General features: G+C 39.4%; 1 protein-coding gene across 1 annotated transcript in view; it reads right to left on the bottom strand.

Annotated features, from left to right (window-relative positions):
• Window positions 1-3,805: 3,805 nt before the first annotated feature.
• Window positions 3,806-17,222, bottom strand: part of LOC101168050 (sodium bicarbonate transporter-like protein 11) — a gene marked incomplete in the record, with an annotated part of 19,046 nt that continues 5,629 nt past the window's right edge. Inside the window, 14 exon segments of the mRNA XM_023958989.1 lie at window positions 3,806-4,212; window positions 5,363-5,532; window positions 5,830-6,025; window positions 7,899-8,072; window positions 8,210-8,375; window positions 8,594-8,700; window positions 9,920-10,199; window positions 10,405-10,478; window positions 10,727-10,859; window positions 11,675-11,788; window positions 11,915-12,040; window positions 12,129-12,213; window positions 15,870-16,079; window positions 16,383-16,506. Coding sequence (XP_023814757.1) covers window positions 4,146-4,212; window positions 5,363-5,532; window positions 5,830-6,025; window positions 7,899-8,072; window positions 8,210-8,375; window positions 8,594-8,700; window positions 9,920-10,199; window positions 10,405-10,478; window positions 10,727-10,859; window positions 11,675-11,788; window positions 11,915-12,040; window positions 12,129-12,213; window positions 15,870-16,079; window positions 16,383-16,506 — 2,026 coding nt within the window.

Below are 17,222 nucleotides of genomic sequence, written 5' to 3'. Positions count from 1 at the left end.
CCCCCCCACACACACACACACACACAGACACACTCGCGCGGTGACAATACATCAGGTCAGTATCTATAAAATTTGTATACCTAAAATTGTATCTTTTAACACTAACAAAAGAAAAAAGCAAAATAAATCCACTTTCAACAAATATTAACTTTATTTAGCCACAGAAACCCTGTTCTAGTCTAAAACAGAAAAGAAGCTGAAAGTACCTGAAATAAAAAAAATCTGTCATTCCTTATTTAAACTAGAAACATTTTGACCAACTGAACCATTTGATGCTGAAAAAAATAATTCAATCAATAAATAATATTAAATCTAAATTGATCTGAAACATTAACACAGCAGCACCAATATATTTAACGTTTTTAGTCTGAAGAAATAGGTAAAAACGTGCTGATTTTTTTTTTCTAAATGACGGATTGTTTATTTCTGATCTCATAAAAGTGCAGCTGTTTTCCTGCATTACCTGCTGTCTTTATGTCTGTCTGACACTAACTAAACCACAGGCAGACAAAGAAAACATGGATGGAAAATAAAGACACGTCATCAAAATGTCTACAATAGTTCATAAAGAATGACATTGTTAGCATGAGCTTAGGAATCTAAGGGCAGCGGTGATCTTGGGCAACAGGCAGCGGTAGCAGTGGTCCGCGTGCCCCGATTCCCCTGGCAGACAGGGCCCACACCACCCCTCCCCTTTCGTTCTCACTCGCGCAGCCGCGGACAGACAGAACAGACAATAGGAACCGAATAGTGGACCAGATTATTTTCCAAGCACTGAGCCGCTGTCACCGCTGCCCCCACGTTAAATTTGCGCACCGGACAAACCTGTGCCTAAAACCGCCACCACCGCGCGCCCCCCCTGGCATCGCTTCGTGCCCCCCCCTGGGGGCGCGCCCCACTATTTGACAAGCACTGCTCTAATTGAAGAATCCATGATTGTTTGGGGCAAAGAGTCTTGTGCTCAAACTATATACTAAACTAAATATATTTTTAAGAGTTTGTGTTTTAAAAACCTCTGTAAAATTATATTTTGAATAAGGCTTTTTCTTCTTTTTTTTCAGAGCTCTATACATAATAGGCAAACTCACAGTGTGAATACTAACTGTATACGTTCTAATGTAGTAAAGTGATATTTTCCTAGTACCAAACTGCTCACCCAAATATCTTTGGTTTTTAGGATAATTATTAATTTTGACAATGATCTCTCTCTTTATTTATTTGTTTGTTTTTTCTTTTCTAAAATAAACTCACCAGTCATCACCATAACGTTTTGGATTGTGTTTGTTTTTTACACAGAAGCATTAATGAGATCAGTGTGACTGCTGGACAGTTCAAACCAGAAGTTTGCACACATTGTTTAAAAAAAACTTTAACCCTGTGCTATCCTATGGGGTCCAGATGACCCGATCCTTTGTCATGTTCTCCCTAGGCTTTTAACCCTTTAAGAGGGTTAAAAGCCTGTTTTTGCTTACTGTGTAACAAAACATTGGATAAGCCTTCCTGTGATGTCAGTCAGGATGGCTAAAATTACTTTGGTAACCCTTGTGCTATCCTAGGCACTTTAACATTGGGAGTTGGGTCATCTAGACCCGCTAGACAGTGCTCTGAAACTTTTTTCTTCAATGATTTGTGATCTTCACTGGTGTCCATGGATTACATGAAATCTTTCCACCTTTATCCACCTTTGTCATGGTAGGGAGAACACGTCAAAGTAAGGGTGGGGTCATCTAAGATAGCACAAGGGTTAAAAGCTGCAACAACAAAAAAGGATAATTGAAGGGAAAGTGCTTCCACAAACCTTTAGCAGAACTTCTTAAATGTTGGTTCTTTTCTCTTGGCTGCTCTGGTGCAGCTCACCCAAGTCTTTAGGTCTCTTTGCATCTCTTTCAAGCCTGCTCGAATGTATTGTCGTCATTATGCCAAATAGTTCCACTCTAGTTTTATTACACCATAGAACATGTCTCAGAACATACCCTTCTTCCTGTGTGCATTTGTAACTGTAATCCATCATTTTGTGTTATTTTTGGGTCGGGAATCATCTGAAGAAAGGACTTTATAGGGGTTTGATCTGGAGTTGATTTGAACATTTTGGACCATTTATGGGAAACAAACATTAAGGCTGAATCCGAATTGCTTCCCTCCAAGCGGAGAGATATGGAAAAACAAATCTTTAAATTCAGACAGCGCTTGATGATGTCATTAATAGTCGCCAATCATCTACTTTAGCACGTAGCTGCCAGTGCTCGGAAAATACATAACATCTGTTTTATAACTGTAATAAGTCATGCAAAAACAAAAACATAATATTTATATGTAAACGTCTGTGCTTCAGAGCACACCCACTTAAAGAAATGCTTTTTTCCATCACTCTAGGGCTAAGTCAGCCCTAGGTAGATACTGCTCGTTCTTAAAAAAAATACTTTAAGACACCTCTCCAGCTTCCAATGCCTCTATAATTGAATTAATAGTGAGCAAGTAGATAATAGATGAAGCAATTCGGATTCGGCCTAACTCTATCCTGACAGCTGGACAACCCCATGATGTCAAATCTCACAGATAACTGAACAAATGAAGGGTGCATCCAAAAATCCACATTTTTCTTTTTTGCATTTTCCCTTAATGTCCTGAAAGGAAGGACTGTGTCTGAGTGTGGACTTTTAAAATACACAGGTTTGCATTTCGTCAACTCAAAGTTGGCAGGTAATCTCTCAGAAGTTAAAACACCTCAGCATTTTCTTCTGGGTATTCGAATATGCCCATCAGAACTTTTTATGTGTGTGAACATTTTTCAACAAAGTAATTAATACGTCTCTAAAATGTTCTTTCTTCTTTCAACATTTAGCAAATACGTAAGGGTTAATGGCAGACTAAGTGTGCATTATCACTTTTTAACGTACGCCGTGGAAGCCTGAATGGTTTCTTCCGCGAAGTGCGTTAAGAAGTGATAATGCATACTTCGAAGTCCATAAACCCACTTATACTATGGCCACTTACAAAAGAAAAAAATAGCAACCAGTTTTTTGTCCTTAATTCTTGTTTTTTTCCAATTTGGATTGCTTTTCTTACAAAAAGCGAATTATTTGTTCGCTATAAAAATAATTATAGATAACCTACAAGAGGATATGTATGCTTACATTGCAGGATAATCGGTTCCTTTCTCTCTGAACTGATGCTGTAACCCTTGTGCTATCCTAGGCACTTTAACATTGGGAGTTGGGTCATCTAGACCCACTAGACAGTGCTCTGAAACTTTTTTCTTCAATGATTTGTGATCTTCACTGGTGTCCATGGATTACATGAAATCTTTCCACCTTTGTCATGGTAGGGAGAACACGTCAAAGTAAGGGTGGGGTCATCTAAGATAGCACAAGGGTTATTCAACCCATCGGAAATATCAGGATATTTATATAGCTTTATATTGCTGAATCTTGACTGCAGGGGAGGTGCGCTGCACCACGTAACAAATAGTCTGCTTTTTGTGAGAAAAGCGATCCAAATCGGGGGGAAAAAAACAGGAATTAAGGACTAAAAGCTGGTTATTATTTATTGTTTCTGTAAGTGACCATGGTATTAGCGAGGTTAATGGCCTTCGAAGTATGCAATATCACTTTTTAACGCACTTCACGGAAGCAACCGTGGAGGACGGTTTCCATGGCCTGCGTTAAAAAGGCGAAAATGCATACTTCGTCAGCCATTAAACCTTACCTGTAAAATATGGAGCTAAAACTGAACCTTTACCATTAATTGCAACATAAAGGGGGTTCTGATGATGTACTGTGTCAGTGCACAAAATGTCACAAAATGCTTTGGTGGACCATCTTTATTTCAACCATGTTGTTTTATGTTGTTCGTTTTATGCCTGTACACTAAACTTTTAGTGACACAGACAGCTGTCTGCCTGTTGGACAGCCTGAGTCAGACTCATCTGCATGTTTATGTGATCTCAAACTACCGGTGTTAATAAAAAAGATGCAGGACTGTAGTAATTAAAAAAAAAATCCAGTTACAGGTATGAATCCATAAGGATAAATGAAGAAGCATATTTTTGCAGTCATCAGAATGTGCTTTTAGTAAAATCTTGTAGTCCAAAAACATTGCATTAATAATGTGTTTCTATTCCCTTCCCTTTAACATCTTTAGTCCTTTTATATGTACTGGGAGTCCATGATGTCCAGGTATTTGGCATCGATCAGTCTAGGGAGCAGACCAGTTCTGAAATAAAACACAAAAAACAGGCAACGGTTGGATACTGCTTTTAGAGAAAAAACTGTCTTGTGTATGAAACTGGTCAAAAAAGGTTCTAATCTTAGTTCAGTTAATCATAGTTTAAAAAAAATCTTTAGACATAAAACTCTTTAACCCCTTTGTCTTGACATTTGTTTGACCCCTTTAACGAAAGAGATTTAGCTCTTTGAATCAACTGTTAATGCAATTAACCTAAATTCCATTGGATTCTGAAGCGGACAAAAGCATCTTCAGATTCCACTGAAGCTGCCCCCCAATCTACAACAGGGAAGTACTTAAACAATCAACGTAAATCAGTTGATTCTGTCACAGAGAAAAGCGGCTTTGTACTATTATGCAATGCTTCAATAACATAAACTGTTGACTTAAAGCCCTCTCTGTGTCACAAATAACTTATTTATGATATTTGCATAAACAATCAAAGAGTTACGATAGGTCAGAGAACCGGTCTTATTTAGGTGTCACCAGCAACACCACTGGTGTTAAAGGGTTAAAGACAAATCTGGAGCCAGATCAGTTCATCAGTTTACCCCAAGGTGGCTTGGGTCCCAAATAAGTAAGTCAATATTCTTTTGTTAAAAGTTATAACTATACCTACACTGCCTTAATGTTTTAATCTATATCTGTAACTGAAGGGTATAAAAGGCTAAATTTCTATGAACGTCACAGTTTTATTTTATGTTTGAGATCAAATTGTGATCAATTGTTGGGCTAACTTTTTAATTTAACAGTTGTTCCATCAGCTCAGAAAGCCCTCAATCGACAATCGTTCCAACAACTGATACGGATGTTTCATTTGCTACACAGTTTAGTTCACCCTATATATGCATTGGCAAAACACTGTCATTTTTTGCAAAGATTCAAGACTTTTGAGCGGTAAAGTGCGGAAAATACGGTGTACCCTTTTGTCTGTTAACTGATGTGTTGTCCAATCTGCTGAAAAATGTGTTCTGTTTGATTTTTTTTTTTTCCAATAATAATATAATACTGACATCAGAGTGCAAATACAACGCCGTCTCCAAGACTTCTTCCTTATTTTTCATCTAAAAAAAAAGGCTGGATTTCAACCAGCTTCCCACAGTGCAGCTCTGCCCCCTGTTGACCCAGGTCATCTCACCTGACAGGGACCAGCAGGATCATCAGAAGGGGAAAGACCATCTTCATGTAGGGCAGGGGGTACATGCCAAAAGCACACAGAATGATGAGCTGGAGCATCTGCAGCGCAGTGAAGTAGTGCACTTTCCTCTGTGGCACACGGCGGATGTAATGGGTGGGCGGATATGAAGTCTAGATACATGAGAGCAGAAATTCATTCCAGTCTTAAATGAGCATATTTATTATGAAACCTTGGGACTGATAATGAAAGGCTTTTAAATACACACTGCTTTAAACACACATTTTGTTTTTGTCATCCACTGAAACATCGATTAAAAATGCTTATATTTGGCAAGTACTCATTTCATCCTCATTGTTTGCTACCTTAACAGCAGGATATTGCCACACTTTGTGCAAATACTGTAACTCCTGCAGCCACATGGAAATGAGGACATAAAAGGGCAATTAACAAGCAAGTCCGCCCATCACCTGTTCCTTCAGCAACAGGGTCATGCGGTCAACCATCTGGTTTCCATCAAGCGAAGTGGCCGCCACATACAGGAAGAGGCCGTACAGGACAGGCTTTGGGATCCACTGCAGCGGAATGGGCAGCATGAACGCAGACAGGCCGATCAGGATATTTGCCACCAGAGAGGTTACGCGAGTCTCCTTTACGCTGACAATGCTGTTGGGGGGGAGACCTTTTAGTTTGGGACAAACATAATGACACAACTAAAACACAGTTTTCCAATATGAAAACTTTGGCTACCTCTGCATGAAAATGTATTGATCGCAGAAAAAGAAAAGTCATGTTGTTTCCTACATGATTTGTTTAAAGAGAACTAATCTCTCAAGTATTTCAATTATATGTGATGGATTCAAGGCTTAAAAATTATTTACATTATAATAAAGTCTGTACAATTGCAACTGAGAAATAGATGAAGGGAGCAAAATATGGACAACCCTGTATGGGGCATGCAGAGGCCCAAATGTAGGCGACTGCATGAAATATCAAAGTCGTAGACTGCTGAAGTCCGAAAATGTTTATGCACATTTCTACGGCGACGGATCGTAGCAAACACTTTTACACATGCAAGGGTAAGTAAGGGCGAAGTAGGTGAAACACAGGCATGTCCTATACATTTTTCATGTTTTCACGCCCCCAAAAGCCTGTTAGTGGTGTTTACGTGATCATGCACTCCTTGCATTCTCCCTGCTGGAGAGAGTGGGAGGTTTTGTGGACAGGTAAGATAGGTAAGACAGGGGACCCTATACACCTCATGTAGATTACCTTCTGCTATGCACACGAGGTAAATTGGTTGGTGCCACCTCCTCTGTTTTTATTCCCTTTTTAGATAAGTCGGTGAGACTTTTGTTTTCTTGTCTTTGTTTCAGGATGATGATAGCTAGGCCGTGTTTTGTTCCATTTATTTCCTTCCTTTGGCCTAACCTTGGTTCCTTACCTCCCCTTCTCCCTTATAACCAATTAAAAACCTTAAAAGGCAATCATTGTGTGTTTCATGTTACTGCACCATCCAGCCCTAGACATGCATGTTTTTGGACATAACATATTTATTTGCTGTAATACCTTTGTTTTAGAATTACTCTGCAAAATTATTTTAAAATTGTCAACAAAGGAACCCAAGAAAATACAGAACTAATGTAAATGAAGAAATATTTTTTGGAAGCTCTAAATGGCCTATTTCTACCTCACGTTCTCGTGATATCATCTACTGTCTCGTTTTCACCAGAAAACAAGTATTTTTTTTTAGTTAACAGGACCAATAGACATTTTTTCTCATCAGAAAGAAAACACTGAAAATTGGATTTTCATTGATGACCATATCTGCTTGTAGACACAGGAAAAACAATCATACATCATTCTGTAACCACGGAGACGGCCTGGTCCCCATTATCTAGTTACTGATGAAATAGACAACAACCGCAGGATCACTGAACTGCACTGAACTGTGCAGCTGTAGCTGGGCCAACCTTTTCTGTAAATGACAATGACTGAATTGAATGTTGTTTATGACCAATAAATTCAGAACTAACTCATTTATAAACTGATCAGTTCTTCTGGTGTTTTTTCTCTGACAAACTGGTTTGTTTTTTCTGTGGATGATAGAAAAATGACAAAAGCATATTCTCTATCTCGCTATCACGACATAACAAAATTTGTTATTTTGTGGTAATGAGATCTACTATCTTAATATCACGTGATAACGTCATAGTAGATATTATCACGAGAAAACATGCAAAAAAATGGTATTACGGTAATTAAGGCTTCCGTAGATAATAAATTTACTACAATAGTAAAAAAAAATTGCCACATTTTTCAATAATAAGGATGATGTGAAAAATTGTTCAGTTATCTGCTTCAAAAAAAGCATGAAAGTATTTGCTATTTTTTTGAACAACCAGTTAAAGTATGGGAAGTAAAAGCATGTTACCCCCCCCCCTGTCCTATTTCAGAGACAGAGAGAAGTGACCCCACTGCTGTGAGGTGGGGAGGACATGACTGGCTTAGTGTTCACTTTTGTTTTATTCTCACTCACGTTGAGTGGAGATGTCCATTCTCTAAGTGGTGTTCCACTTTGGCGAGCTGACGGGCATGCAGGGAGGAATGTGGGAAGGCAGCGTGCATCCATGGCAACCCCAGACAGGACATGAGGATGTTGATGAAGCCAGTCAGCACTAAGTCCCAGTGGAACGTTGTGCCTTTTAGCAACCTGTGTACACACACATATGTTTTAAGTGGTGTGTCAGTTGAACTTCATATTTAAAAACCTTTAATTTTCACTCAGGAACTACAACTGGACAACATTTTATGATGAAGTACATATTTTTCACACAAAAGCAGTCTTACTTGTGTTCTGGGACATGAGTGAGTGAAATGACAATGTTCTGGTCGATAAAGATCAGCAGTGCAAGGAGAAAACCAAGCCCGACCGCACTCAGCACAGCCATTCCCGACAGCTTTTCAAACTCAGGGTACTTGAAGACCGGACCATCATGGACGTTAAATACAGGGACTGACAAAAGGAAAAGATTTGGCATGAAGATGTGTTTGAAGACCAGGTCAGATCGCCTCAAAATCTTTCATGTAGAATATGACAGGCAATAAAAAAAAAACAGATAACAGAAAAAGGATTTTTCTTCTTTCTGCTAAAAAACAACATTTGAAACCCATTAAAGACATCACCAGTTTATGTCTTTTACTAACATCTTTATAGGTGGGATTTGTACTCACGCTGTATGTCAATGAACAGGTAAGAGCCAATGAAGGAGAATATCATCACAGAGATGGGTAAAGCACAGTCAGACACCACCTCTCTGATTTTGTCATTCAAGTATGGGCTAAGAAGAAAAGAGAAGCAACAACTTGCCTTATAAACATTAATTTGACCTAAGAGCTTACATACATTCATGTATGTACAGGCAAACATGCACATGTGATGAATATCAAAATGTCTCCTCACCTAACTTATTTTAATGGAAAACTTGGGCTAAAAATGTTAATACATACTCAACTTTTTTTTAAATTGAACCACCTCCCGATTTTTTAACCCCAGTGTAGGTTCAAGCAACATATATTTTTGATGAGTTTTATTTACACAGTATATCCATTACACATTGTTACCAAGTGCCTTGTTAAAGTGTTTTAACTGAAGCAATTTTTAATATCATATTTTTAATTACCTATCTGGGTTATCTAGCTCTTGTTTCACAAGAAAGTACTTAACCTTACAAGCAAAGATTATTTTATGTTATTATATGGAGGTCTAAAAAGTGAGACATGTAGATTTTAATCCTTTCAAACAATCAGCTCATACTGAAGCCAGTGACTCAGCCCCTCCCACAGACAGCTGTCTGCAGTAAAGCTTGCAGCTTCAGGTACTAGCAAAGAGAAGTTCACTCTATTAACCCTTTAACACCAGAGATGTATCTGGCGACATCTAAGTTAAACAACACGCTGCTTTACATTGATTAAGTAAGCACTTCACTAATGGAAAGTGTTGCATATCAGCCCAAAACTGATTTTCTCTGCTTTAAAATCTCCTGCAATTACATTAATTCTGTTAAACTATTAAAGCGTGGGGGCAGTCAAAAAATATAAACACTGGAGCTAAAGCTGTATTGTTAAAGGGGTAAACAACTTGTTATACTACTAGTTTTTACAATAAATAATAAAAAAAAAACTTATTTGAACTAACCCTGGTTTGTATCAATGGGATCCAGTGGTGTAAACAAGCTCTACAGATCTGCTACTGACAGGTAAATCAGAATCAGTGACAGAAAATATGCGTTTATATAAGAAGTACTCTCCTATTTTCCTAAGTTAGTCCTCTGAAGAATAGAATAACAGAAGAAGAAATTCACATCTTGCAGAGCATGCATCAAACATAACTTCCCTTAATGCAGTCTGCAGACTAATTTAGCTTTTTTTTTAAGTTAAAAAACAGTTTTCCTGATTAAGTCACCCATATTTTAAGGTTATGTAAAAGTAAAGTAAGTAATTTGTGACAGGATTTGACTGAAAAAGGTTTGCATTACAGAAAGGGTGAGCAAACTGTACCTCCTCTTCATTAGGTAGAGGGCATAACCCAGCCACAGAGTCCCCAGCATGAGCAGCAGACAGAGAATTGGCCTTTCTCTAGTGCAGATGACCAACGTTTCCGGCAGAAAGACCAACACTTGAGTTTCGGCTTGTTCGAATTGTGACATGTCCCCTTTATGATGCTCCGTGAGATGTGGCGTCTGGTTATTAGCCTTCTCCAGAATCTCATTAATCTGCTGCAGGACTGCAGAGCTGTTTGTGGTTGCCAGTATGGGCCCATGGAAGTAGTGATCAAAAACTAAGGAGGACAGAGGACAGGCAGAGGCATTAAAGCATCTACTTCAATATAAAAGATAACAAGAAGAATCTAAAGTTTTGAAGGAACATCACTCTCAGTGTAGCTTCAGCTCCATTATTGACTTTACTGTCTCCATTACAGCAATGTGATCTAGCTCCTAATGCAAAAAATCAGATGTGTGTAATCAGGTCTTCTCTGGACTCACTTTTGATGGTGCCTTTAATTGCATCTCCAACAAACGCTATGGAGATGAACAAGGCAATGACTTCTTCTGTGGAGCTGGGGGATGAGAGCGAATGAAAACAGAATGTGGCTGTGAGTGCTTACATTTCATCCAAGGTGGTTTTTTTATGCACACAGACATAACAACCCATTCAAGGCAACACCACCACAGATTTTATTCGTGTAAGCAAAATCCATGAAAACAACCAAACCACACTACTAATTTGACTTTAGTTCCAGCCAGAATGTTATTTTTTTAATAGTAAATAAAGTAGCAGATAAGTCATGTGTTATAGTGTATTTACCGTTTGAAGAGTTTCATCAACAGGCTGACATTAAATAAACCTCCAAGGACGAGAAAGAAACAGTTCCATAAACCAATGCAGGCATAAAAAGCCTCAAAGTCAAGATTGTAGTCATCGCAGATCCCTCTGATAACTGCGGAATAAACACAATAAAGGTGCAGACAAGATCTTACAAACGCGAGACATTTTCATAAAAAGTTTGTTCAACTGGTCAAGGTGGAAAACGCTACACAGCACATCGTTGCTGTTTTTTTTACTGCCAATTGTCTGCAGGGGTTTAGGCTTAGCCATACAATAACAGCAATCCAATGAAAAAGTAAGTACGCCCTCTTTCAATTTATGGTCAATGATCAAAGGATTGCTTAACTATTCCAACTCATTGCTGTAAATTGTAAGCCCCTTGACTGCTGCCTGATCCACACAGCACCAGAATCCTGCCGATGGTGATCTGGGCGTGGCCACCAGCTTATCCCAGATGTCCCGTTTACTCAGACGTAGATCCGAGGTGGGGTGCCAGTGACCTTCGCCTGGGTTAAATCCTTGCCTTTATTTATTTTTTAAACATAAATGCATTGAGTTGCCCTTAGTCTGACCCATCCTCCAGTACCAATTTTCATAGAGGGACTCCATGCGAAATGGCCTGTGTGAATATTTTGGCACTCAAACCTCTCCACTTTGATAAGGTGGAAGAGCAGGAAGCAAATATTGACATGAAATAGACCGATGACATCTGCAGTGATTCGGACTGAGTGAAGGTCAGTTTTTGTAAAGAGATTATAAAATCAGAAGGAAAGCATCTTGGTTTACCAGTCAATCTATCTTCCTATCCACACCTGTGATTGTCTACTGTAATTTGTGGAAACAAATACAAAATAAAATGGTGACAGATAAAGATTTGGAAACAAGGAGATAAAAAGTGGATAGATAGAATTGAAAAAAACAAATCACTGCTTATGAAGATAGCCAATGGTGCGGTGGTCAGAGGGATGACGAGTGGTGAACCAGCAAACAGGGAATAGATTACTCCTCCAATGCTTTGGCCAACAATAGTTTTCTGAACATCTGTAGGAGAACAAAATATAACTCACATGACAATATTCATCGAACAGACTTTGACCTTTTGCAAGTTTAAATAGCTATTCCTGATGGAGGTTATGCAACATGATGTAACAATAACTAAGTCTGTACCTATTTCTCCTCTGGTGCTTTCATCGTTCAGTGAGCCAAAGGCAATAGCAGGCAGCAGAATGGCAATGTAGAGGAAAATTGCCGTGGTGATGTACTTCACTAGACAACGGTCCTTCCCAGTTATGCCTTCAAAGATTTACAAGGGACCATCAAACATGTAAAAGCCCACAACAGTAACAGTGGAAAAACAGATTTTTCTACAATCTGCTGATACCATCTGTGAAGTCTGAGGGGTATAAGGGCAGTCTGCGGCGGAGGTCATTATATACGCCTCTGCCAGCTTTGAAGAAGTCTCTGCACTGTAAAATACAAGACAAGTGAACATTTTAGGTACTTGGTTCACAAAGAAACACATGCCTGAACACTGCATATGTTCTGTTGAACCTAAAGACCTAGTGTTGTGTTCTGTGCTAACAAACATGACAATATCAACAAAAAAAATAAACAAAATTACAGAGAAAATGCATCTAAAGAAATAATTGGAGACAGGCCAGTTCATTAGGCAGCCACTAGGTTACCTGTTGGACAACAAATCAGTATGCATTCACTTAAATCTAAACAGACCACCCCTGTTGCTTGTTTAAGACAAATTTAAATTTAAAGCATTCACTGCCTCAGCAAAAGTTTTTCTCGAATATTTTATGAGCTTCTTTATTTAATTTCCTATTTTGTATCTGAGTAGTTAATACCCTTATGGGTGTCTATGGACTAAAAGTGGGCAAACCTGCACGGGTCACAAAATATAAGATCATCGTCGGCCCATTAGGCTGATTGAGCTCATGCACCTTTTTCTGTATGGACAGGCTGCAGGCGACAGGTCTTAGCAAACACCTATACAACGCGCAACACTAAGTAAGGGTGAAATAGGTGAGATGCAGATGTGTCATATAGATTTTTCTTTTTTCTGACCCCCTCCAAACCGTCTAGGAGGAGCTTGTTATGGTTGTACAGGTTATAAGTATGTTCCTCTTGCATGCAGCCTTAAAATTAGAAATGAGGACATCTAACAATCATGAAAAAATGTACATTATCCTTACAAATACTTCACATTACCTTTACCACATGTACAACAAATTTATGTTTCATCTTTATGACATCCCATGACGTGGCCACACGAGTTTTAACCCTTGTGCTATCCTAGGCACTTTAATGTTGGGAGTTGGGTCATCTAAACCCACTAGACAGTGCGCTGAACCCGTTTTCTTCAATGATTTGTGATCTTCACTGGTGTCCATGGATTGCATGAAATCTTTCCACCTTTGTCATGGTAGGGGGAACACGTCAATGTAAGAGTGGGGTCATCTAAGATAGCACAAGGGTTACGGGAACTGCAAGACACACTTGCGCTCCACATATGATGCGGCCGCTCTTCTCCACGACCCCATGCGGGCCAGGACAACCCATAAACCTGCAGTACCTGTACAAGTTAACCCCCTACGCAGGCAATTGACTAATACTTATTACTTAAAACATGTCAATTTTTGGACTACTTCACCTCTGAATAAAATCATTATACATAAATTTACCTGCGAATTTAAATTAATTTTTTCAGACACTGGTTTGTTTTATAAAACGTACCGACATGTTTCGGTGGAATTCTTCCGCCTTCGTCAGGGTTGTTATCAGGTGGTGGTGTGTGACGTCTTTAAAAACAGATGATTGTGACTGAGGCGGAGTCACCTGTCAAACTTTGACAAGTGACTCCGCCCCTTGATGTCCGTTTTTTGCTGGAGGATGTTGCTCCAGGTGTAGGAGAGCAGGAAGGCCCCCTCATCCCTGTTCATGGAAGTGTGGGCTCGCTTTCTTATCTCCACCGCCTCCATGATCCATCTGCGGTGTCTGTTGTCTTCAGTGCGGAGGACTTTGGCCTTTTCCCAGTCCATGATGTGGTTTTTTTGTTTGCAGTGGTCCATTATGGCTGATTTCATATTTTCTTGTACTGCCTGTTGTCGTCTGGCTCTTGTTAGTATTTTATTTGTTTCCTTTTCGCATTCAGCCCCCCCTTTTCGTGATGAAGGTACGTCCTGTTTCTCTGATGTATGTTTTATTGCAGGTGTGACATGGGATTTCATAAATGACATTGCATTTCTTATTTTTTTCGATCTTGTCTTTTGGGTGAACCAGGTTTTGCCTGACTTTTTTATACGGTTTGACTGGGGTGCTGATGTGATGTTTTTTCATGGCCCTTTGGATGCGTTCTGTTATTCCTCTGATGTACGGCAATGTAACCATTCCTTTGTTTTCTGATTTCTTCGTCAGATTTTCTTCTCTACTTCCTTGCATTTCCTCTGCTCCACCTGTGTTTGTCCCTTTTTTGCCCATGAGGATATTGACACCTGGTTAGTGCATTTTGTATGTGTTTCCTCTCTTCCGTTTTGTCCTCCCTGTCCGTCAACAGTTCTGCACAATCAAATAAGGTTCTGACGACGGATATTTTGTGAGTGGTAGGATGTTCTGAGGTCCATAATAAATACTGGTCTGTGTGAGTTGGTTTCCTGTATACCTTTATTTTTATGTCCCTATTTTCGGTGTGCGTGATGTTTATGTCCAGAAAGTTGATGGAGTTATCTTTTTCCTCTTCATGTGTGAATTTGATTTGTCCCGTATCGTCCATGGTGTTCAGGTGGTCTGTGATCTCTTGCGTGTTTCCTGCTTTGATGTTTTCCAGAATGTCATCGACATAGCGTTTCCACAAGGTTGGACGGCTGTGCTCCGGTGCAGATGTTATTGCTTTCTTTTCCAGGTCCTCCATGAAAAAGCTGCACATTGTGGCTGATAGTGGGTCGCCCATGGGAAAGCCTTCTTTTTGTCAGTAAATTGTGTTGCGGAATTGGGATGAGGGGGCCTTCCTGCTCTCTCACACATCACCACATCAAGGGGCGGAGTCACTTGTCAAAGTTTGACAGGTGACTGATTCCGCCTCAGTCACAATCATCTGTTTTTAAAGACGTCACACACCACCACCTGATGACGACCCTGACGAAGGCGGAAGGTATTTCACCGAAACATGTCGGTACGTTTTATAAAACAAACCAGTGTCTGAAAAAAATAATTTAAATTCGCAGTATAATTTATAGACACAATGAACCTCTTTGAATTATAAATTTACCTAAAGTTAACCTATTGCTGAAGCCGATAAAAGATCTAGATCAACAAGAGCTTCTGCCTTCCTCATCAAAAATAGACTTCCCTTAGCAACAGTCTAACTGAAAAGAATCCTTGTATTCCAAAATCAGTTGACACCCTAAATATGAGTCTCTTTATCTAATAAAGATGATGGTAATTAATCATCAGTTATTTAGAAGTTGCACTATATGTCTCCTTAGATGAAAGCAAAATGGATTTGTCTATGTAATGGTTTGTTTGGCAGCAGTACACTCACATTTAAGAGTTGTTTTCAACCCACTCAGGATATCAGGTGTCACCACAACCTGTTGTTAAGTGCAGTCTTTTAAAGCCCAAACACATGCTTTCTTTGCCAGCATTTCTGTGTGTTCTCTTCTCTCCAACCTCCTGCTGCAAACACATTTCCTCTTAATTTAAGATCCAGACATAATGAAGTACTTTATCATTGCACAAGGCTTCACACATTCTGCCCTCAGCTCCAAGGAAGGCTTGGCAGCTTTTTTTAGTCTGTTGCCCAGCTGCTTTCATTCCCCGGGCCGGGGCTAATAGAGTGCGGAAAGAGGATACTCGGATAATCTGGCTCAGCTTTACTGCGCCACATCTTTATATGCCTGGGTGGAGACCGAAAATATGAGGGTGGTCTCCACATCTGGAGAAACCAAGCAGCTAGTCGAGTAAATGTTTATATAATGAATGAGCTCTGTTAAACAGATTTATGTCCTCCTGAATTTTCTAGTTTAATGCTGCTTGGCATTTATCGTCAACCTGTTAGTCATATGGCCAGTTAGTATAGCAGGAGGTTCTCTACCGACTGAAACACAATGCCCACCTCAAGCGGTTTTCCTCTCCGTGGATCAGACTCTTCCACCTCTTCCACAATGGTATTTGCATTGACTTCAGAGAGCTGGCGTCGTTGGCTCACAAGCTCTTGCTTGAACTCGTCCTGGGTCCTTGGATCTAAAAGCTTCTCTCTGAAGGAAATGTCAGAGAACATTGTGGCAAATGTTCGGCCAAGTTCAATAGCTGTTTTGGTGCTTTTCTGAAAAACAGTGAGAGTCTGTGTTAGCTTCCGCCACAATGGGTGAATTAACCAGGCTCTTGTCCAACATCAGTGACTTCTAACCCCCTCTCTAAAGAATCATTCTGCTAATATTGTGTTCACCAACACACAATTATTTTTGTTTAATAATGTGCCTCAGACAAAGGTTTAAGATTGTGCTCATAATTCAATGAAAGACAAAAAGATCCACCAAATGATTTTTCTTACTGTTCTGAGTTTACATTTATTGTGATATGCTGTTTAAAAAATGACTCCAAGAATTTGAAAATCTTTGAGATTTACCGTTCGAGGTGGGGCGAGGATAAGAATAACATAGCGAGCTTCGGCACAGTTGACTCCCCAGTTCTGAGGCTTGTCCAAACGAGCAATGCACACTTGACGTCTTTGCAGATTCTTCACAGTTGAGCTTAAAGAGTGATTACAAAACAAGAAATGTTTCATTTTAAAAATGGTGCATTGTATGTGTTTTTTCCAGAGTTGGCTAACGTGACAAAGAGTCGGTGGGACGGCTCATTTTAAATAAACTAATGCAAGACAGCTCTAGGGTTGTGTTATTTGATTGAACTGCATGTGTTTTAGCAAATTGCATCTGTGGATGCAGTGTTTGTAACAATGTGAAATTCACACATCTAATTCTCAATCTTGTCTCCATTTAGTTACAGTTTTGATTTACTTTTTCCACTTTTGGTTTACAACCCAAACAGTTCAGAGGACAAAAATGAGAATCTTTTGATTGAATACAGTCCCTGGTATATGAGAACTGAACTGAGTGACCCCTCCCCGCTGGCTTTCCAGATGGGAAGTAGCTGTTGGTTCCAAGAAACCAAAATCCCATAGATTTCAATAGAGAAATAAACAGCTATTACTCAGTCATTATATTTATCAGAATAACCATTCTTGCTCTGATACCTTTTTAACATGTTCTTGCTAATCCTGATTTTTTATTAATTTTTTTTTCTTTGTTGCAAGTTCTTAAAGTTATAAACTGGCCAATAAGATCCCTACATTGAAGCATTGTTGCCCGCTGGCCCCCATGCCATATGCTTGAAACGTTTGATAAATTTTGTGTAGCCCGCTTTCAAGCGATAGGGATGTGGACTTCCAACAAGCTCACTCTTGATT

This window comes from Oryzias latipes, chromosome 10 (assembly GCF_002234675.1).
Source record: "Oryzias latipes chromosome 10, ASM223467v1".
Taxonomy (NCBI): domain Eukaryota; kingdom Metazoa; phylum Chordata; class Actinopteri; order Beloniformes; family Adrianichthyidae; genus Oryzias; species Oryzias latipes.
The sequence above is the reverse complement of the archived record's forward strand: the minus strand, read 5'-3'. Positions and strand labels throughout refer to the sequence as shown.